Source organism: Capra hircus (assembly GCF_001704415.2).
Source record: "Capra hircus breed San Clemente chromosome X unlocalized genomic scaffold, ASM170441v1, whole genome shotgun sequence".
NCBI lineage: Eukaryota > Metazoa > Chordata > Mammalia > Artiodactyla > Bovidae > Capra > Capra hircus.
The window spans coordinates 16270292-16293281 of record NW_017189517.1 but is presented as its reverse complement, the minus strand read 5'-3'; the positions used below and the strand labels follow the sequence as shown (position 1 = coordinate 16293281).

The 22990-nt window shown below is 41.1% G+C and overlaps 1 protein-coding gene across 1 annotated transcript in view; it reads right to left on the bottom strand.

The window, feature by feature from the left end:
* Window positions 1–7315: 7315 nt before the first annotated feature.
* The window catches only part of GRIA3 (glutamate ionotropic receptor AMPA type subunit 3), a 301196-nt gene continuing 285521 nt past the window's right edge, over window positions 7316–22990 (bottom strand). The window contains exons 10-11 of the mRNA XM_018044259.1: window positions 22172–22378; window positions 7316–9912 (exon numbers count right to left, since the gene is read on the bottom strand). Of these exons, the coding sequence (XP_017899748.1) occupies window positions 9487–9912; window positions 22172–22378 (633 nt within the window). The 3' untranslated portion in view covers window positions 7316–9486. The remainder of the gene's footprint in view (window positions 9913–22171; window positions 22379–22990) is intronic.

Below are 22990 nucleotides of genomic sequence, written 5' to 3'. Positions count from 1 at the left end.
AATACTGTTCTCCATCAGTGATTGTCAACTCTGCTTGCATATCAATGTCATCAGGAGAGCTCGAGACAAAACAAAACAAAACACAATGACCAAAAAAATAAAAAATGAAATGGCAACCCACTCCAGTGTTCTTGCCTGGAGAATCCCAGGGACGGCGGAGACTGGTGGGCTGCCGTCTGTGGGGTCGCAGAGTCTGACACGACTGAAGCGACTTGGCAGCAGCAGCAGCAGCAGCAGCAGACTCCACCCCAGATCAATGAAATCAGAATCTCTGGGGGTTGGGCCTAAGTAGCAACATTTGAAAAGTTTTTATTTATTTATTTTTGGCTGTGCTGTGTCTTCCCTGCCACTCGGGCATTTCTCTAGTTGCGGCGAGTGGGGGCTACTCTCTAGCTGTGGTGCATGGATTTCTCCTGGCGGTGGCTTCTCTCGTTGTGTAGCAGGGGCTCTCGGGCGCGTGGGCTTCAGTAGTTGCAGCACAGACTCAGGCATTGCAGCTCCCTGGCTGTAGAGCGCAGGCTCAGTAGTTGTGGTGCACCGGCTTAGTTGCTCCGCGACGTGTGGGATCTTCCTGGACTAGGGATTGAACCCGTGTCTCCTGCATCGTCAGGTGGAGTTTTTACCACTGAGCCACCAGGGAAGCCCCAGCAGCAGCATGTTCATAAAGCTCCTTGGGTGCAGCCAGGATTAGAGCCACAGTCCTACATCCTGAGAGTACCTGGGGATAGGGTCTGCGGGGAGTTAGGGGGTAGTGTAAGAACCCCAAATGCTTAAAGATGGATACAGGCTTGTCCTGAGGAAACGTCACCTCCTTTGCAATGCCGCTGAAGGCTGGCTCTGTGTGCAGAAACGAAATATGGTCGCTAGGTTTCATAAAACATTGCCACATTATTCTGAGGATAGTTCTGCTCTGTGGCATAGCTCCATCCTGGTTAGGCTGTGTTCTCTCATGCCCAGAAAAGCTCACAGGAAAAGAACTCGCTCTGTCATAGAGTCAAGAATAGGCGTAGGAGCCTGGCACCTTTCCAGGCTCTGTGGGAAGAGGGCAGCTCTGGGCTGAAAGCTGGCAAGTCAGGCTCTTCTCTGTCTGTACATGCATTCTACCACTTGGAAGCAAAGTTAAATTCCTGTGTCCCAAGATAACCTTTTTTGAGCCTCTGGAAAATCCAGTTGTTTTAGATTTTACACTCTGATCAAATCATTTTGGCACATGTTTTGATAGATAGTATTCTTTATTGATTAACTGTAAAAAAAAAAAAAGACTTGTTTTTTTTTAAAGCCTGTAATTTTTGTTGGTCCCTGGATGCTTCAAACAACCCATATTTATTTCTGAGTGTAGTCACTTAGTTTTTTGGCTGTGCAAATCTGCTTTGCAATAGATTTTTTCTAACTAATAGTTATACTTTCTCAGTATTTGTTGGGAACATCTCCCTTTTAATAAGAAGAGGTAAAAACATCTGGATGAGTCAGAAAGAACGTCACACTTCCAAATGCTAAAAGTATATGGAATATTTCAATCATGAATTTGTACCTTTCATAGTCTTTCTTCATTGTTGACATATACATTTCATTTATTCTGGGCTGATCTGACTCTGGAAATAATTTTTCTATATAAAAGATGCATGTTCAAAGTGGCATTTGTAGTAATAAAAAAATGATACTAGCTAACACGTAAGAAGCTCTTCCTATGTGCCAGACTCTGTTTTAATTGTTTACATGTGTCAACTCTTTTAATCCTCCATCCCTGTGCTTAAGTCGTATTTTACAGATAAGAAAATGGAGGCATTCTACAGATAAATAACTGAGGCAAAGAGATGAGAAATAGGAAATAAATCATCTAGATGTACACAATAGGAAAGACATGCCCATATTTTTATAGTATAAAATATTCACATTTTGTATAAGAAAATCCAGAATGGTGGGTAGATTATAGAAGGAGCAATTTTCCTACAAACTCTGAGAAATACCATTGCAGGAAAACCAAACCTGTTTGGGTAATTATTGTTTATTATCTGTTGTTCATTTGGAATGGAGCTGTGAATGCCATCCTTATTTGGGAAGATAGGGTTTTATGGAGATCAAGGGGAAAACTGATTTTGGAGTATTTCCAGAATCATGGTTTGGTATGGAAAGGGGTGTATTCTGCTGCTGCGAATACTAATGGTAGTTTATGTATTATCTATTTGAAATGTGGAGAACAACACAGTAATTTATGGAAATTACATTTGTGTCATGCTATTGCAGCTAATGGACTATGACTGTATCTGTGTGATCTAAAATCAAGCCTGCACATCATAACCTGGTTATTTTGGCCACCTTAATAGCTGACTCAGATAATCATGTGGTTGATCTATATGACTCAGCTGAAATTATCTGTTGACATGACCAAAAATAAACTTAAAAAGCAAACTGGTCTTTTTTGTGACCTCTTGTCTACATGGTTATTGATTTCGGCAGTTATGTAGTTAATACTGCAATAGACCTACGATCATAGAGAATTTTGGTGAATATCCACATAGAAATGATAAAATAGTATCCACAAGCATCAGCATAGATGGAAAAGGAGCTTCCTGGGAATCAGCATTGAATGCACTCAGCATTCTCCCCTTAAGACAGTAGTAGCTTTGATAAGAGTCTTGGAATTTCTACCACTTTCTTCCCTTGTGTGACAGTGATGCCTACATTCTTTTACGGAGAATGTGTGCAGCGGAACTAACTGGGAAGAAGCTCTATAAAAATCTTCACATTTCCCTTTTCTCATTAGTGAAACTATAGCCATTTAAACCCACATTTCACATGGAGGCTATATAAAAAGTGACTGATGGGTCAGCCCTATCACATTTTTAAAAGGATCCATTAAAACAAGACAAGACTTTATAGTTGAGTTAGAAAGACCTGTCATTTCTTAGTATCTTTCCTTCCATTAATGCAGCTTCGACATGCTTAACATTCATTTCAAGTAGTTTTGTTGCACAAGACAGATTTGGAGGTTAGCATAATGAAATGACTGTAAAATGCTGCACATTTAGTATTTATATAAATGTGTTAAAGGAACATATCATACTTTTGAAGGAATGTAAGTGGAGGCATGAAGTTAATGAAAGGAAATTAGCAACAAGAGAAACACAGACATAAAAACATTGCAAAATAATACACAATGCTCCTGTTATCTGTAATCAGAAGAAACTAGAGTTTCTGAGTTAATAATAAAATGTACTTTATGGCCTCTAAAATGATAATAAAAGTGAGCAATGTGCTGTAACCTTCATCCTGTAAGTAAATTTTGAAATCTGCACTTTACTAGCTTCACAAGATGAAGAGCTGGAACTGCAAACTGCTTCTCTTTTGCACCAACTCTTCATCATTCCTTTGCTTCCTTCTTTCTTCCAAAGTATGCATCATTCCTACACTCCACTCAATGCTGTGTCTATGACAGATTATTTTTTAAATGTGCAGAATCAATCTTCTGCTCTTCTAGTCTTCTCTGATGGGCATAACTAACCATCTCCCCCAAACTTAAAACAAGGGCTTTCAGGCAGAAAAGACATGAAATACTTGTAATAAAAAATCCTGCTATTACAATTAATTTATTATCACTCCACTACTGCTTTGAAGTGAATTTACAGTAGGATGAAGACCCTGCTCCTACATCAGTAAAGGAAAGGTTATTACTTTAAATGGAGCCCCCGAGCTCCTGTTATGTTTGATCCCATTCATTTTTTACCCTTTGTATATTTTATTCTTCTGCATATACTTTCTATTTTAAAAGAGGATCTGTATGTCAGCTAACTTGGAATGGATCCCCTGCCTGCTTCTCCAAAGGATTAATATCTTCAAATCTTAACAGGACAATAATGCTCATGGAATAATGTGTACACAGCGACCAGGTTCAAGTTAGCGTGTTCTTTCCATTTTCTCTGTTGTCATTCCCTGGAACCTTGTATCTTGAACTTGGCAGGCCCTCAGATGTCCCTGCAGCTCTAGAGAAAGTCAGCAGGGGGAGCATTTGTCTGGGAGGACTCGGACTCTGGACTGCTTAGCAGTTCTATCAACGTTTTACAAAGGAAATACATTTCAGATTTAAAAAAAAAATTATAACCACCTGTCAATATCAGCAAGACATTGCGAATAATATAACCAAAATATTTGCAAGTGGTGTAATCCTTAAGGAAAGCCCGTTAGGGGTTCAAAAAGGGATGTTGTCAGTTACTTCTCATCAGAAATCAGCTATCTGGCACTGACTACAATTTCAATCGGATTCCTAAAGAGGATTAGGAACTAAAACGCAAATGCAATATGAACTATTGATATTTGTGAAGCCAGCATGGTTAAGAGCAGCAAGTTTAAAGATGATAATCGCTACCATGTATTGAGAACTTACTATAGGTCAGGCACTGTGCTTTACATTTTATAGATGAGGAACTGAACCTTAGCAAGATTTAGTTACTTGTCCCACGTTACACAACAACTAAGCAGATTGTGAATCTGGTGAGACGAACTCCAACACCCACACACCTAATCACTATGCTCCCTCCATCTGGCTACACCCACTGGCTATCTCCCCATGCCCCAATCAAGGGGGAAGAAGGTTGAAGGCAAGCAATCTCCTCATACTTTCTTCTCCTGACTCCCCCTAGAGATTCATTCGTGTATGAATACAACCTCAGCTTATTACATTGATTACTCTCTCTATAGGTGATTTGGTCTCACCTGAATTGGTCACTCTGAACGACTGGGGTAGTTGAAAATATCAAACCTAATTGACATAGACTCTTTAAGCTTCTAGGTTTCTGTTCATAGCTCTATTTGATGGCAATGGAATCATGCTCAGTTTTCCTGGTGATGTCTCATTGCTGATTTCCCCGTCTTTTACTTTGAGTGAACACATGTTCAGTAGCATTCTTAAATGCTCACTGCCTACTTTCTTTAACAGCCAGCTGTTTTTTTTCCCCTGGAAAACAGCTCTTGGGGCTGAGCGTGAGGGAAAGAATGGAACAAACAGTGTGCCATTAGGTCGATAGTGGGAGGCAGTGTGTGGTAGTGGAAATAATTGTACTGCTTGCTGGCTCTTAGAAACCCCATGACCTTGGCTTCCATGACATTATCTCTCCAGGCACTATTCCTTTGTCATGATGTGAGAAAAGCACTATGAAGTGGAAAGAGCATGGATTTTAGAACTAGAGTTTGAATACTGGCTTTGTCATTATTTGCAGGGCTAGGCAAATTGTTTCACCTGAGCATCAACTGCACCTGAAAAATGAGTATAATGCCCACCTCGTGGCAGTGTTTTGAGGATTAGAATTCACATTATAATACAGGTAAAGTGCCCAGATGCAGAGGGAACTCAGAGAAGGTTGTTGTTCCTGGGCCCTCAGTAAACAGAAGCAGTTGGGTTAATTTATGTCTGAGATTCCCTCCTGCTATGATATTTGATAATTCTACTTTAAAATGTGGTCTCTTATAATGCCTTCAATTGCTTCAATTTTGATAAAAGCCAGAGTGTACAATGCATGCTCACATTCTGGGCTTGCTGGAAAGTTTGCATTCCAGGTATGGCCACTGAACAGAAATAAAGTATCATGCTGGCATTCGCAGCTGAAGGCAACCACGAATCTTAGAGTGCAACTATGTGATTATTGGGAATTTCTAAATCAGTTAATAGAAAAGCACCTTACAGGGGGGTTTGCTGCTATACACTTAAGCACAAATATATAACCAGTAGCATTCTCAAGACAAGGAGAAACATGTTCCCTCCTTACTTGAATGTAATAAGTATGCTAACAAGCATAACATATTATCAAGAGATTTAAAGATATAATTTCTTTTGAAGGACATAAAAGATAGTATTGAAGGAGAGAGTACTCATATGGTAGAAAATTTAGAGTTTGTAAAGGTAATAATTTATTACTCAAAAGCACAGTAAGGATAATACTTGTTACTTTGCCAGGTTGAGTTGAAACCAGCATTCAGAAAAAAAAATGAAACAGAATCGTGAATATCAGAATGCATGGCACACTGTAAGGGTAATGTCTGGTGAAACTTGTATTATGTACATATATGTGTACTAAGTTGTGTTGGAAAATTTATTTCTGACCGAAGGCCATGCTCAAAACATTTGAAAGCCATTGGTCTATAGGACAGTGTTTAGTGCAGAATAATAAAATCTGTACCTTGAAAAAAGTACCTGATATATTTCAGTGCCACAGAAGAGCCATAGCTAAAATTCTGCTACAAAAAAATGAAAATAAAGAATCTTTCCAGCTTGTCATTTTTAGGCCATCATTTTAAGTTATTACTTAATGAGGCAATATGCATAAATACTTCTAAAAACAAATGACCTTTTAAGGGTCCAGTTTGAGTATGCACAGTAGTATGCGGCACTCCAGTGGGGCAATCACAAATTTAGTTTTGAAAATTCACTTACAGAAACCAATAAAATCTCCAACCTTAATAAGTCTTTAGCATTGCCTCAACACAGATTACCAGTCATGTTAAAATCATTCAATTACAGGATCATCCAGAAACCCTTATCTCTTGAAGTGAACATTAAAAAAAAATCAGATAAGAAAGAAGAATGAACTCCCAGATGGTATCACAAAATGACACACATTCTAAGCACAAAAGGAACAGGGAGCGAAATAATTTGGAAAACCTGACCAAGCAGATGGAGGGTGGCAAAAAAGAATGACTTAGACAAATGAGGCTTGACCCACACATGTTATATTAAAAAGCTGCTGAAGATGGTCACCAGTGATTTATACTGTGAAACTTCATTTAAATGAAGGCAATATGCATAAATACTTAAAAATAAATGGATAATCCGTTTGTGTTCTAAGTGGATAATCTCAAAATGATGTACTCTATAAAAACATGGTAGGTGACCTCCTGAGTCCTAGTTTAAATAAAGATCCCTATTGCCAACAAAGGTCCATCTAGTCAAGGCTATGGTTTTTCCAGTAGTCATGTATGGGTGTGAGAGTTAGACTATAAAGAAAGCTGAGGGCTGAAGAATTGATGCTTTTGAATTGTGGTGTTGGAGAAGACTCTGGAGAGTCCCTTGGACTGCAAGGCGATCCAACTAGTCCATCCTAAAGAAAATCAATCCTGAATATTCATTGGAAGGACTGATGCTGAAGCTGAAACTCCAATACTTTGGCCACCTGATGTGAAGAGCTGACTCATTTGAAAAGACCCTGATGCTGGGAAAGATTGAGGGCAGGAGAAGAAGGAGACGACAGAGGATGAGATGGTTGGATGACATCACCGACTCGATGGACATGAGTTTGAGTAAATTCCGGGAGTTGGTGATGGACAGGGAGGCCTGGTGTGCTTCAGTCCATGGGGTCGCAAAGAGTCAGACACGACTGAGCGACTGAACTGAACCAAACTGATGTTTGTGTAATTGACTCTGGTCAGTATTTGGATTCATGTTCAATTTTACCAAAGTTAAAACTTTTTATTTAAGAAAAAACTCATTTTTTTCTGATTATATAGATGTTATATTTGCTTATAATATTTTCTGATTATGAATCCACCACCACAGTTGTTTAGATGAGTCAACACTTTAAGTGGGTGAAGTCTAGGACATTAACATTCAATATCTTCAATAGCATCACTGAGATAAAATATGCATACCACAAAATCCACCAATGTCCGTGTGCAGTGAATGAATTTAGTAAATTAAGAGTTGGGCAACCATTGCCACAATCCAGTTTGGGACCATTTCCATCACTCTGAAAAGTTCCCTTGAGTCCGTTTGTGGTTAATCTCCATAGGGATGGGACTAGGGTGAGGCAAGTGAGGCATTTGCCCCCACACATTGAAGGAAGAGCCCAAATCTCATTAATCAAGATAAATAGCATTTTACTGCAATATTTTTAAAAAATCAAAATTAATACAAAAATTTATGATGAAAAAATAGCAAATTTTAAAATAAAAACGATCTGCCCCTTGTGCTTGCTGTACTCAGCCTCATTTGCCTCACCCTAATTCTGACCCCCATTCTAATCCCTTTCTGCTCCCTCCAAGGCCCCAGAAATCATTAACATGATTCCTGTTTCTATTGATTTGCCTATTCTGGACAAATGAAATAATACGGGATAGTCAATAAATGGAATTTAAGAAATGGATTCATATGGTATGTGGCATTTTGCATCTGGCTTCTTTCATTTAGCATCATGTTTTCTAAGTTCATGTAGTAGCATGTATCTGTCTTTTTTTTTTCTTTTAGTTCCTCAATAGTTTCCCATTCCAAATGTGGCATGGATATACCATTTTGATTATCCATTCATCTGTTGATGGACATTTGGGTTTCCACCTTTTGGCTATAATAATTCAAATTCCTATGAACATTTGTGTGTAAGTCTTTGTGTGGATATATGTTTTCTTTTAGGTAAATAAGAGTGGAATTGCTGTGTCGTTTTAAGTATATGTCTAATTATAAGAGACTGCTAAACCGTTTCCCGGTCTGGTTGTAGCATTTTGCATTCACACTACTAATGGATGAGAGCTATAGTCATTCCACATCCTCGTTACCACTTAGTATTGTCTGTCTTTTTGATTATAGCCATTCTATATAGGCTATATAGAGGTGTCTATGAGGCTATATAGAGGTGTCTCACTGTGATTTTCATTTGCATTTCCCCTTTGACTAATGATGGTGAGCATCTTTTCATGAGATTATTAACCATTTGTATGTCTTCTTTGGAAAAATGTCTATTCAAATCTTTCATCCATTTTTATATTCAGGTTGCTTATCTTTTCATTGAATTGCATGAGATCTTTCTATATATTGGATAAAAGCCCTTTATCTTATCACATGTGCTTTCCTAACATTTTGTCTCACTGTGGCTTGTCTTTTCATTTTCTTAATGATGTTTTTTGAATTACAAAATGTTTTGAATTTTGATGAAGTCCAGTTTATCAGTTCTTACAGTGGATTGTGCTTTTTGTGTTCTAAAAATTCTTTGTCCAATCCAGGGTCATGTGGACTTCCTCTTGTGCTTTCTTTTAGAAATTTTATAGTTTTAGTGATTAAACTTGGATAAGGTACTATAGTGAAACAGTTCTAGGCAGTCAGAGAAAAAATGAAAAATGGAGGACCCTGAAAGGGGAAGGTAGAGTTTTAAAGAAGAGTTCTGTCTTCTTTTAAATTTTTTCTAGATTCAATCTCTGGACAAGTGAGAAAATGTTTTAGCTCAATTAGGAAAGCATGCTTGTTTGATCTGTTCAAGATTTAGAGTTAGCTTTATCTGAATAATATCAATATTAGCTGGCAATGTTGCCTTTATCCACAGTTCAAATGTTTGCTATAATATGTATGAATAGATGATGCCACAGAAATGCATGAAAGACATTCAAAGTGACAGTAATAACACATTTCATGGACGAAAGCAAACAAAATGGCTTGATGATAATTTGTCATTGGATGGAATGTTAAAGAAATCTGGACTTGAGATGAATGAATACCAGATGTACATGAATGGATCATGGCCATAAAATGCAAGGAGGCATTGGGTATGGCATGGAAACAAACCTTGGAGAAATATCACATCCTTGCTGCATAAAGGCACCCAAGGAAAACCAAAGACTGTTAAATATTCCAAATTCATTTGGAGGATCAGGAGGGCTTTGTGGGTCACGAGGTTCCTCATTGTTGTCTTCCAAGTGCCATTCATAAGGGCTGAATCTGCTGACGAGGAAAAGAACTACGCTGACTCCAATGTAAGCAAAGACAATGCACATCCAGATTTCATAAGCCAGGGGATCCAGAAATGAGAATACGCCTGGCTTGGATTTCTGAGGCTTCTTTATCATGATGGAGATACCCAGGCTCATAAATGGCTTTGAGAAATCTATGACTTCTTCACGGACCAGCGTTATAGTGAGTGGAGCGACAGCTATATCAGCCCTCTGGAAAAAAAAACACACACACACACACACATTTTTTTTTTTTTTTTTACCATTAGAGACAATATTTCCATTAGTCATTTGCCACTTAATATACCTCTTTGGTAAAAACATAAAGTATTAAGTCACCACAACCAACTGATTTGTTAATCCTTTGGTTAGACAAGTAGTAGCATTCAGTGTTGGAGAAGGCAATGGCACCCCACTCCGGTACTCTTGCCTGGAAAATCCCATGGATGGAAGAGCCTGGTAGGCTGCGGTCCATGGGGTCGCTTAAGAGTCGGACACGACTGAGCGACTTCACTTTCCCTCTTCCCTTTCATGCACTGGAGAAGGAAATGGCAACCCACTCCAGTGTTCTTGCCTGGAGAATCCCAGGGACGGGGGAGCCTGGTGGGCTGCCGTCTATGGGGTCGCACAGAGTCGGACACAACTGAAGCGACTTAGCAGCAGCAGCAGCATTCAGTGGGTCCTAAAGTACTTGACGGAAAGGACACTTTGTCCTCTGAGGCATATTGACTTAGGACAACTGATTCCATTTTTTTCCTACAATTTTTTTGTTACTTTTCACCTCAACTTATACTCCCCTGTTCTGTATCACTGTTTCATTTTTATATTCTTACTTTAATGTTCATGTTCTTATGTCTTATCTCCCTCACCTGACTGGGAATTCTTGTGGGAAAAGCATAATAGTCTATGCTTTTTATATGTGCCTCCCTCCTCACCATGGGGTGCCACGTAGGACCATAGTACTCAGTTTAATACTTGAGTGTTTGCCATCATTCTTATTGGTTTGAGAGTATATTTATAAAAACATTGTCCTTTAAAGGCAGGAATTCAATCTCCTATTTTTGTATTCATCACTGCAAAACATCCTAAAGAAATTGTAGATGCATACAAAATAAGCTGTTGATTATTGACTATGAAATATGCAAACACGAAAGAATTCTGCATGGGCAGAGCAGTTATTAGAATACATATTAATTTATAGAGTAAGTCATCATTTCTAGTGATAAATATCAGTGTACTACTCACATGTACTGGAGCAATAAAATAAATGTGTCAGGAGCACACTGCATAATTAGCTCAGGCAAAGGCAGACGATGTTTTATATTAGTCCCATGAAAACAGGCACTAAGAACTTTTACACTTATTTGTCTTCCACCATAGTTCCCTTACGTCAGTAGTAGGTTTTAGTCTGGATCCAGGCCTTAAAATGCATAGTTTGAAAAATGCTTCTAACTAAGAAAAGGCTTTGACTGGTATATCAGGTATAAAGTGAAAACACCAATTTTGATGATAATTTTTTCTGTGTTAAATAGTTATGCCTTAATATCCCTACCTTTAGGCTTCCCTGGTGGCTCAGAGGTTAAAGCATCTGCTTGCAATGCGGCAGACCTGGGTTTGATCCCTGGGTTGGGAAGGTCCCCTTGAGAAGGCAATGGCACCCCACTCCAGTATTCTTGCCTGGAGAATCCCATGGACGGAGGAGCCTGGTGGGCTACAGTCCACGGGGTCGCAAAGAGTCGGACCCGACTGAGCGACTTCATTTCACTTCACTTAGGGGATGAAGGATGAAATCTGAGACAGGGTGTATCTTTTAAAAAATGATGTTTTACTGCTGTGATGTACACATGGTGACTCAAACTGATTAAGAAACTCTCCTTAATTAACTGAAGGGGAAAGTCAGTAATAAACAGCCAGCTAACATGGGTTCAGTGCTTATTCTGTGTGAGGTGCTGTGCTAAGCCCCTTATGCATATTTAATTCTCGAAGCAGCCTTGAGGTTGGTACAAGATCCTTCCCATGTTAGAGAAGGAGGAAGTGAGGCACTCAGAAGCTGGATTGAACTCTGGTCTTCAGATGCCAAAACTCACTCTTTTAACCACAATATTCTAATTCCAGAGATAATTGCAGATTTGTATTATATGTTAATTTACATACAGTAATCAACCTCAGCCAATGACTCTCGAGTCCATTCCAGTGCATCTGAGTGCCTATTCTGTACCAAGCCCTATTCCTAACCTGCTGCAGAACGTATGCATTTACTAAAGCCAATAGCCTGCTGACCAAACTAATCTTGACAGTTGAGTACCACCTCAAACTCAACATGTCTAAACTTAAATCCATCATCTATCACTGTAATGGTGATTCTTGTTTACGTCTGTGACTGATGCTTCGTCCACACATTTCCCAGTCCCTAATCCTTACCAGTCCTGCCCTCTCTGTAGATGATCTTGTCTCTTCCTTTACGGAGAAGAAGGAAGCCATCTGATACAAGTTCTATCACCTCAGTGTCTTTCTTCTCCTCCTCGACCTATTGTTGTATCTTTTTCCATCCCTTCTGTCATCCCCATCACACAAGAAATAAACTTTCTTTCTAAGATTTAATCAACATCTTCCTTGCATCTCATACTCTTCTCTCTCTTAAAACTGAGCTCTGTTTATTCTCTTTTACTATTTTTTCCTTCTCAATCTATTCCAGTGGTTTTCAATGTTTGATTCCCTGACTAGGCGCATCTGAGTCACCTGGGAACTTGATAGATATACAATTCTCAGGCCCCGCCGCATGTTTATGACACAAGAGACCTGGGTGGGGCCTCAGGTGGCCTTCCAGGTGATCCTAATGCTTGCTGTAATTTGAAAACCATTGACAGATCCTATTCACTTAACGATTACCTCATACTCAGGTAATTCTGTTTACTGACCAAAAAAAAAAAAAGGAAACAAAACCCTCTTATTTTGATCCTACTTCCCTTTTAACCAACCGTATGACATCACTCCTTATTGCCACCAAACTTCTTGAAAAAGTCGCCTTTACTATCTCTTGATTTTAACACAGTTTCCCTTATTAAACACCTGTGCTTGAACTTCTACTGCCCCCCAGCCCTCCAATTTAGTGAAATTGCTTCTTGAACTATATACTTGGTAATCAAACTCAAAGACCTTTCTGCAAACGATTCATATGACACCACAGGCCTTCGGCACTGTTGACCCTCTTGACTCTCTGATACTGAAGACTATGAGTTCTCCTCCTACCTTTCTGAAAATTCATTTTCTGTCTTTTCTTCCTAGTTCTGCTCTCTCAGTCAAGGTGTACCTTTGTACCCCCAGAGTCTATCATAGGTCCTGGTTTGGGAGATAATTAATGACGGTTTGTGGAATAAGCAAGACTCTTTTAAGGTTCTGTTCTTCCCTTTCTTCAGTATAATTGCCCATGACTTCAACTCGTCCCTCATTGCAGCTAACTCCTGAATCACCAGTTCCACATTTCTAACTGGAGGAGAGCCAAACACAGATTTTAATCTATTTCACTCTTTCTGCCTGGGGCCAAACCAGTCATAGAAACAAAAGCAACTGAAGAGAATAGTATTGGCCAGAAAGCTAGTGGGAATTTTTGGCTTGAAAAGAGCTTTCTCATGCCAAGAGAATTTACAGCTAAAACCACCTTTTATTCCTGCCAATGTATTTTTACCTCCTGCTAAGAACATGCAAATGCCCCACTAGTATCATATCCTATTTGGTCCTATTTGATTTAATTACTTCATTTAACTAGTTTTTGATCTTTAAAGTCAAAATCCTGAGTAGTTCTAAGAGAAATGGCCTTTTTGTTTGTTTGTTTGTTTTGGAAGGAAGAACTAAGGGACATTTTTGTGTGAAAATCACTCTGGATTGAAATTAGGGAAATGGGTTGTTTTTCAAGCAGGTCAAGAAAGGATTTTGAGAATCTTGTCACCCTTTAAGAGAACAAAGCCTAACTCAGTAACTGAAACACCCACTAGATGATAAGCACAGCTAAATGCCAACAAGATGAGGTTGGATAAAGTGGGGCTTCTTGTCTGGCTCCTAGGAATGTGCAGCAGAAAGAACAGATTCCCAAAGAAAGTCATTTTTAGTTTGAAGTACTTTTGAAGTTGACATGGGTTCGATCCCTTGGTGGGGAAGATCCCCTGGAGAAAGATGTGGCAACCCACTCCAGTATTCTTGCCTGGGAAATCCCATGGACAGAGAGAGGAGCCTGGCGCACTATAGTCCATGTGGTCTCAAAGAGTCAGACATGACTGAGGAAACACACACACACTTTTGAAGTCACATGTGACCACAGGAAGAAACTGCATCCCTCAGGCACTTGCCTTTTCTCTTCAGCCTGGCTTTTCTACCTTTACTGAATTGTTTCTTTCTAAGGAGCCTTTTCCGGAGAAGGCAATGGCACCCCACTCCAGTACTCTTGCCTGGAGAATCCCATGGACCGAGGAGCCTGGTAGGCTGCAATCCATGGGATCGCTGAGACTTGGACGCGACTCGGTGACTTCACTTTCCCTTTTCACTTTCATGCATTGGAGAGGGAAGTGGCAACCCACTCCAGTGTTCTTGCCTGGAGAATCCCAGGGACTGGGGAGCCTGGTGGGCTGCCGTCTGTGGGGTCGCACAGGGTCGGACACGACTGAAGCGACTTAGCAGCAGCAGCAGCAGCAAGGAGCCTTTTCAGAGGTAGCAGAATTTGTTTTTTGAGGATGCTTCTTCAACAAAGAACAGTATTAAATCTGTGCTCAGTTAAGTCTCACTGATGTGGACGATGTGGCTTCAAAATGAGGATTAACCATGCTGAAGCTTAAAAAGACCTATACAGGGACTTCCCTAGTGGTCCAGTGGTTAAGAATCGGCCTTCTAATGCAGGGGACATGGGTTCGATTTCTGGTCAGGGAAGTAAGATCTCAAATGGGAAGGGGCAGCTAAGCCCATGTGATGTGACTACTGAGGCCACCTGCTCTGGAGAGAAGCCCATGCACCACAGTGAAGATCCTGCATGCCACAACTAAGACCCAACACAGCCAAAAAGTAAATAAATAAATATTAAAGGAAAAGACCTTACAGGCAGAAATAGTAATAGACAAAGGGCAAGCAAAGTATGCAGAAGAAAGCTTAACCAGTAGAGGAGAAGGGAGCTGCTGATCAAGCCTCAGGACAACCTACTTGGGGGGAGACCCAGCAAACCCTCCCATGTCTTGTATGCTTGGTGAGAACAACTTAGCAGCAGGACCATCATATCAGCTCATGGCCAGCCCCAGAGAAGCCCTTGATCCCTGTCTCCCTTAGTCCATATGAAAAGACTCTTGTGATGGCTCCTTGTTTCAGAGCTCCAGGCCTGCTTGGCATGACTGTGGAACAATCAACATGCTGATTACAGGAAATGGGGAGAAGCAGGTAACCAACTAGTGTCAGAAAAGACCCATTCAGCTCTCCTGGGACATGCACATGAGTGGCAAGGCCATTTTCAAGGCAACTTAAAGATTTAGGAGGCTATCATGAATGATAAAGTGAAAAAGGCAACTCTCCAACTAGCATTCTTTTCCTGGTCTCTGTTCCTTAGGAAAGCCAGCTGCGACTGGGAGAGTGTTAAGAATTCTCCATGGGGCTAGGGAGCCCTTGAAATTTGGATGCAGTAGAGAAGCACTGAGTTGGCCAAAAAAGTTCAGGTTTCCCGTAAGAACTTACAAAAGTACAGACTTTTTGGCCACTCCAATACCTCACTTGGGGTGTCCTGAATCAGTCAGGATCCTTTTGTCCTCAAGCCTCTGCCTGTGCTAGTAATGGCAGTCAGCAGGCCATTTTCAGAAACCTAGGTGGGTAAGTTGGAGAAGGAAATGGCAACCCACTCCAGTGTTCTTGCCTGGAGAATCTCAGGGATGGGGGAGCCTGGTGGGCTGCCATCTCTGGGGTCGCACAGAGTAGGACATAACTGAAGCGACTTAGCAGCAGCAGCAGCAGGTGGGTAAGTAGGTAGTGTGAGAGAGCTCCAGCTGATGGACAAAAACCAGCCAATGGAAAGGGCTCAGAGTGAGAGTTTGCTTGCGTCTTGGCTACTTAAAGGATTTTAATCAAACGGCTTAAGAGTAGCTGTGTGGGCTCAGTAAACACACCAAATTAGGTTTGATTATTTTTTTACTCACCAGTGGCAAACCCAGAGCAACTGCATTATTGGAGGGGATTTAGCTTGAGGGGATTTATAATCCTTTTCATAGGTGGGTTGCCAAAGTCATAAATTTCATAAAACTTAAAACCCAACAAACTCATATGCATATGGCAGGTGATGCATTTAAGAGTCTAACAGGTTGAAGACAGAAATGACACTTGGTTTAAATGTTATTTAAAACATTTTTTTTTTGAGCTGAAAGGCTTATGTTATAGCTTAATCATCCAAAGATCTGATACAAACTTGTGACACACCTGGAGACTACGCATAAGCAGGAGCTTGTCAGCTTTTAAAGCATTTGCTGAAAGCAAGGAGGGGAGTGAGATGAGAGGTGGAGGGTAGGCAATGCATTGGCGTGTAGTGTATGAGACATTATACATCACTGAGAGAAGAGGCAGACGTGACCTGGCCCCTCATCCCTGTATCAGCCATAAGGTTCTAGTAGCCTTTGGAAGACAGGTTGTTTGGAAAGTTTAAATGTGTCAGAGAAAGGAGGGGGACAGAATCAAGCTAGAAAATAGGAATATAATTGCTGCCTGTTGGGGACCAGGACTGAAACAGCTTTATTGACTGTACTCTATGGGATATTTACTGTCTGCAGTTGTTGGGATCTGGAGAAAAGGATGAGGTCTATTTAAATCTCTGCAACAACAAGCAGGGTCACAACAGGATCTCCTCGTTTCTTTATCCAGAACAGATGTCCCAGTCTGGATCTCTTGGTTAGGGCTCCTTGTCCTTGGGGAGCTCAGAGGGTTAAAAACAAAGTGAAGATAAAGGAGTGCCCCTGGAGCTGGGTAAAGGCCATGTGAGACTAAATTTGGTTGGAAATAGTTCCCCACCCCGCCTGCGCAGAATGGCAGACTTCCATGCATCATTAGTGCTCCTTCCTCAAGTTCACAGGCCTCATTGGAAGGAGAGGGGTGCTTTGATCAAACCATCAGCCCTCCTGCCAAAGCCTGGTGTAATCACCTGAAGAATAGAAGAGAATATTTGGTATCTGTTACTTCATCCTTGCTTTTCTGCCTTTTAGCTGGAAGGACAGATCGACTTTCTGTCTTTCTTAATGGAAAATAAATCTATCTTAGAATAGTGACAACCTCAGAGATAATTTCTCCTAGGGAGAGAAATGTCAGTGTGAACAGCATCTATAAAATTGCCATTCGTTCTGGGAGGGTGAAGGAGTCTGATGATATTCAGGGGAAGTGACCTGGAATCACCTGTCCTCCACTCCATCTCCATCCCCAAGCTCTTTCTGCTCTCTTGTAAACCAGAGGTGCCAATATGAGCAATATTTTGTCTGGCTTTTCCTTTCCTTAGTTTTTAAGTGCTGGGAACATAAGGAATATGGCAACTGCCCATTGGGATGTATCATTTTGTCAGTTAGGACCTCAATTTCCTTCCAGCTCTTGTTCTGACTCTCTTTTTTGTATTAGAGCATGTCTCCTCTCAAAGGGCAGAAACCCTCAGCTGCCTACCTGGGTTTTCAAATATTTCAAGAGATAAATAGAGGTGTGTATTACATTATCCTGGTCTGATGCTGTGCGACCCCATAGACGGCAGCCTACCAGGCTCCCCAGTCCCTGGGATTCTCCAGGAAAGAACACTGGAGTGGGTTGCCATTTCCTTCTCCAGTGAATGAAAGTGAAAAGTGAAAGTGAAGTTGCTCAGTCGTGTCCGACCCTCAGTGATCCCATGGACTGCAGCCTTCCAGGCTCCTCCGTCCATGGGATTTTCCAGGCAAGAGTACTGGAGTGGGGTGCCATTGCCTTCTCCACATTATCCTGGTGGAAGATAATCCCACCTGCTTTCAAGGGGCTTACAATCTAGTTGGATTATGAGCTTTTCCATCTGAGATGGCTACAGATAAACAGGATGAGTATCTCAGATGGAAAAGCTCATAATCCAACTAGATTCTAAGCCCCTTGAAGGCAGGTGGGATTATCTTGCTGTAAGCAGACACCCTTAGTAAACTGAGCCAATAGGAGTCAGTGGACAGAGCACTGGATCACGAGTCATGAAACCTGAGTTATAGTCTAAGCTCTGCCATGCTGTGTGGTTTTGTGACCTTATCACAATCCCTACTATTCCTGTCCTATATCAGGCCTTGGTTTCCTGGTTTATCCAATGGGCAGTTGTAATGTTCAGTCCTGGCTGGTGTTCACATTTCTGTGTAAAATGAATGAGAAAGTAGGCTAAAGGATATCTAAGAGCCCTGCTAGCAACACATGATATTTGGGAGCCATGCAAACTTGTGGTCTATAGGCCACAATTGAGCTGGGGACAATTGCCATGTGGCGATGTTACAGACATCCAGCTCAAAATCAAAACTTCTAAAAAGCAGGAGGAGAGTTTCAAGTCCATAATGTTCCGAAGAGCTTATATAATGGGGCACATTGTGTCCTACTGACGCTTGTTTCAAAAATAGCCTTCTTAGCGATACAGGGTGGCCCAAACATCAACCTTGACTTGATTTTCTTTACAGTGGGAAAAAAAAAACCATTTAAGACTCATCTGAAAAGAGGCTGATTGGCCTCTTTCTTCTTTAACAAGTTTAATTCATTTTGACTCTTTCTTGAGACTTTGTGGCAGATACTGAAATCTCCTTTGCAAAGCTTTGTTTCATTTTGTCTTTCTTCATTTTTTTCCTACTCTGATCTGCTTGTACATATTAAAAGTCTAGGAGAAAATGCCCTAAAGATAAAGCAGTGTCTATCTGTGTAGTTTTATGTTATTTCAAGGAATACTTCCACGTCTTCCATCCTTTTGCTTATTAAGCACTTAGGGAAGTCACCGAGGAGGGGTGTGTATGTTTCTGTCATTCTTTTTCTGAAGCAACTTACAAACTGTAATAGACAAGGCCTGCCAGAAATGAGTGCATGTTTTCACCTTTCTCCATTTCTATCATTGATCAAGAAGTTGTAAACTTCTCAAGGCTGAAAGATGAAAACTTCTAAATGAAGGGGAAGACATACTCAGCTTAGGTCACCCTCTCTCACTGACAGTTCTCACTCTAAGCACGAGAAGAACATCCATTTTTCACAGCCACACACCTTAGAGGAAAGTGGAACCTGGCAGTCCACTCATACAGGTTGGTGTGCAGTCAGTTCCTGGGAATCACCTTGTGTTATAATCCCAGGAAGCACCAGACACTTGTTCTAGGTTAGGGGATGGAGGAAGACATTTCTTAAGAGTCTTCCCTGGCTCTTGCTTTTATCTTGAGTAGAGAGCACTACATGAAAAAAAAAAAATGGGTAGGCTCCTCCAAGAGAATTTTTACCTAGTCAGCAGTCAAGAGCTGGTTCCTGAATTACTAAACCAATAAGGGACTCACTAATTCTCAAGCTTCCTCACTCACACATACATAAATTGGAAAGAGGAAGAGAATGTGGAGATTAAATGAGTGCAGTAGAGAGTACGTGTCTGAGGAGAAACCAAAATGCACGGAAAAAACTGGTCTTTGAACAATGTCAGGAAATCAGCCTTGCTCCACATTGCTGTGTTAAACGTCCTGTACAATGCCAGGAGGGCACTGAGCTATTTACAGTGCAGGACAGGCTTTCTATTGAGACAGTAGAGAGCTCTGGCAACTGAGCCCTGATGGGCTGGTAGAGTCCATGCCAGTTACTCTGCCCTAGTAGAAACAGACTCTAAATTCCTTGCCAGGCTTCTGTGGCCAAACACTCTCCCCTGCTGAGAATGGCTAAGGAACCAAGGGCCTTTGCAATGCCTTTCAACTATGTTTTAGGATGGGATGAGTCTGCAGTATGTTGACTGTTAGGCAGTAGAGGGTGATGCTTAACACAAACTTCATAGTCAGAGACCTTGGTTCAAATCACTGTGTCAGTACAAGCTGTTTGGTCTTGGCTTCAATTTGTTTCATCTGTAGAATGATGTCAATAATATTTTGAGGGTTAAGTTACATAATGTTTGTAAAGCATTTGGCACAATGTTTGGCGGTCAGTAAATATGCAACAAATGGTAGCTGATAATAATAAAACTGTTATAGGTTTACCTCTCACCATGGACTCCATTTAGTGAATATTGACTGGGTATTATTACATGCCAGGCAGTAATTCATTAAAGCAAAAACTGAGCATCTCTTATGTACCAGGTAATGTGCTAAGGAGCAGGGGAGAGGTGTGAGCAAGACAGGTCCTCTTGAAGCCTGAGTGTTGGGCAGATGAGGGCAGATGAGAAACGGAAGACATGATCAACAACTTGTAAAGTAAGAAGAGATGGTTCAGGGCTTCCTTCTCAGGGTCTTCAGGAAGCCTAATGAGTGCTCTGAGCTTCCTCGTAGGCCTTAGAAGTTCTTTCTCATAACTGGATTCACTTGCTTCTTATCTGCAGTTCAGCCCTGCCCCAGTTCCCAGGACCAGCCTGGATCCAAGACCAGAGACAATTGGCTCCAGTCCTCCCAGCTTGGGGGGTGGGGGGCTAAGGTTCAAACTGCCTTGCAGCTAGTCTGACTGGAGGATGGTGCCCTAGTTTTGTTGCTTGAGGTCCAATCTCATTTTAAGCCTTAATTCCCTTTTCGGGCCCTTATTTTTAGAAATGAGCTTCCGCCTTTGTGCTTGTTCCTGAGGACTGGTTCCAAAAACTTATTTAGTGACCCCAGTACTATCTTCCAATTGGAGAGCTACACCTTATTATTGTTGCTGATTTCTGTCTCTAGTGCTGGAGTCCTTATCCTGAACCTCAGTTCAATAGCTCACTTGGACATTTGCTTCTTGCCAGATTCTTCTCAAATGTCTACCCCTAAATTCCTCTGCTTGCCCTAACCTGTTGTCTAGACAGGGACTGGTCATTGCAAGTAATAACTGTCTATTAGAACTAAACCTCTGGCAGCACTTGGCTTAGTAGTGGGTGGTTCTTATGCCCAGTTTCACTTGCTTCCATGTGCCTCAATGCGTGGCCCAAGATCTGTCATTCCCAATCAGAGACCTTTTCAAGTTAAGCCCCTGAGAAACTCTGAAAATACTACTGCACCTCCTTTAAAAAGCCCTAACAGTATAATTCTTCTGTACTTCACCCATGGGCAAGCCCTTGCCAGAGCCATTTTGTTCATTCATGAATTCATTCATAACATATTCATTGGACTTCCATTATGTGTCAGGCCATGGGATATTGAAATGAACCAGATATAGCTTCTGTCCTCAAGGAGTTCATAGTCTAGTTGGGACAGCTGAACTCATAATACAGATTCAAATGTTCTACGTGTTCTAAATCGCTTCGGTCGTGTCTGACTCTTTGTGACCCTATGAACTGTATAGCCTGCCAGGCTCCTCCATCTATGGGATTCTCCAGGCAAGAATACTGGAGTGGGTTGCCATGCCCTCCTCCAGGGGATCTTCCCAACCCAGGAATCAAACTCCCGTCTCTACTGTCTCCTGCATTAGCAGGCTGGTTCTTTACCACTAGCGTCACCTGGGAAGCCCAGTACTATAAAGAAGCAAAAAGCAGGGGCAGCTAACAACACTGCAGATGGGTAAGTGGGATTAGGGAAGGCTTCCTGAAAGAGCTGACATCTCTGAATTCGGAAGAACTGGAAGTGGCAGTAGCCAGCTGAAGAGAGGTGAAGGTACTCCCAGGCCTGCCTTCAGGGAGCAATGCATAGTTTGCTATAGCTGGAAGATTGAGTGTGAAGGAGGAAGAGGACCAGATGAAGCCAGAGAGGTAGGTGGGGGCCAGAAGACAAAGTGCCTTCTTTGCCATGCTAAGGAATTTCAATTTTCTCCTGATTTCTAAAGTGAGAAGTCATAATAATGCAGATGTGATTGGCTAGGGTAAGAGCAGAGACAGGCAAGCCAAGTAAAGACTGTCAAATTGTAAGAACCATAACTAAGATGATGATGATAGGACTGGGAAGTGTATCTGGATTTGAGAGCCAGAAGAGTAGAAAAGAAAGGACATGGTGACTGGCTGGATATGAGGGGAGTAATGAGGAAAGATGATCTGCTTGTGTAGGCAACTAAGTGGGTGGTGAGTCTGCTGCCGGATACAGGAAACACACAAGGAACAGATTTTCAGTAGAGGGAAGGCAGTACTTAATATTGCCAGATAAAGTTCCCCAATTCCTCTTCCCTTTTAGTAAAATAAACCTGTCGCCCAAAGGATGCTATTGACAAGCTACCTTTACAGAATTCAACTGTAGAATGAAATGTTTTGTGTACAGGCCATATGAAGATGATACAATTGGATAAGCATTGTACTTAAAAATTAAGTTTCATCTATCTTGGTTAGTTGGAAGGCATAGAAGTAAATGAAACCAAAGTGGAAAAAACTTACCCCATAGACAAGTTCCCCAACCATGCCATTCCATATCTTAGTCTCTGGATCCCTTGCACCGTATTTCCCGTCACCAACAATGGACAATTTGTATTTGATCCTTACATGTTTGGCTATTTCATAGGCTAAATCTACACAATAGCCTTCATATCGCTCATTTCCTTCCAGTTGCTCATGGTTCTTCTTATACATTACATACGGTGATTCCTTTGGGACCAGAAGAAAGATCAATAGGTTATTCCTATACATTTTTCTAAGAGATAATAAATGTAATAATAAAGTTTTGTTTCCCTGTGGCTATTGAGGTTTGGTGTATTAAGAGAGCTTTTAAAAATGTTTGCTTAATAAGCAGAAGAGCCTCGATCGACTGTTCATGGGGGCACATATTCCTTGGAGTCCTTAAGCAATGATTTAAAGGAGTAGAGAAGGATTTAAGTCCTTTTTGAGGGTTTGAGAGAAGAATCAGTCTCCACCTAGAGAGTCTTTGATTTGGTCAAATTGGACAGAGGTATTTCCCACAGTTACATGAAGGTGAACTGTCTTTGATTTCTTGGAATTTACCATGTCAGAACTGCAGCCAGCTCTGGTAAGCCCTAGGGAAGCACTGTGATCTTTGTGAGGTCAGGGTCTATAGCTTATTCATTTTTATATCCTCAGGGCCTAGTACAGTACCTAGCCCAAAGTGAGTATTTGATTTGTATGTTTAAATGAAAGGTAAACTTTCGCTGAATCTCCACTCAGTTAATCACAATTTCAGACCTAGTGGAACAGTCATTTTTAATCTGGGTTTGGACTTCATTCAGATATGAAACATTTTTA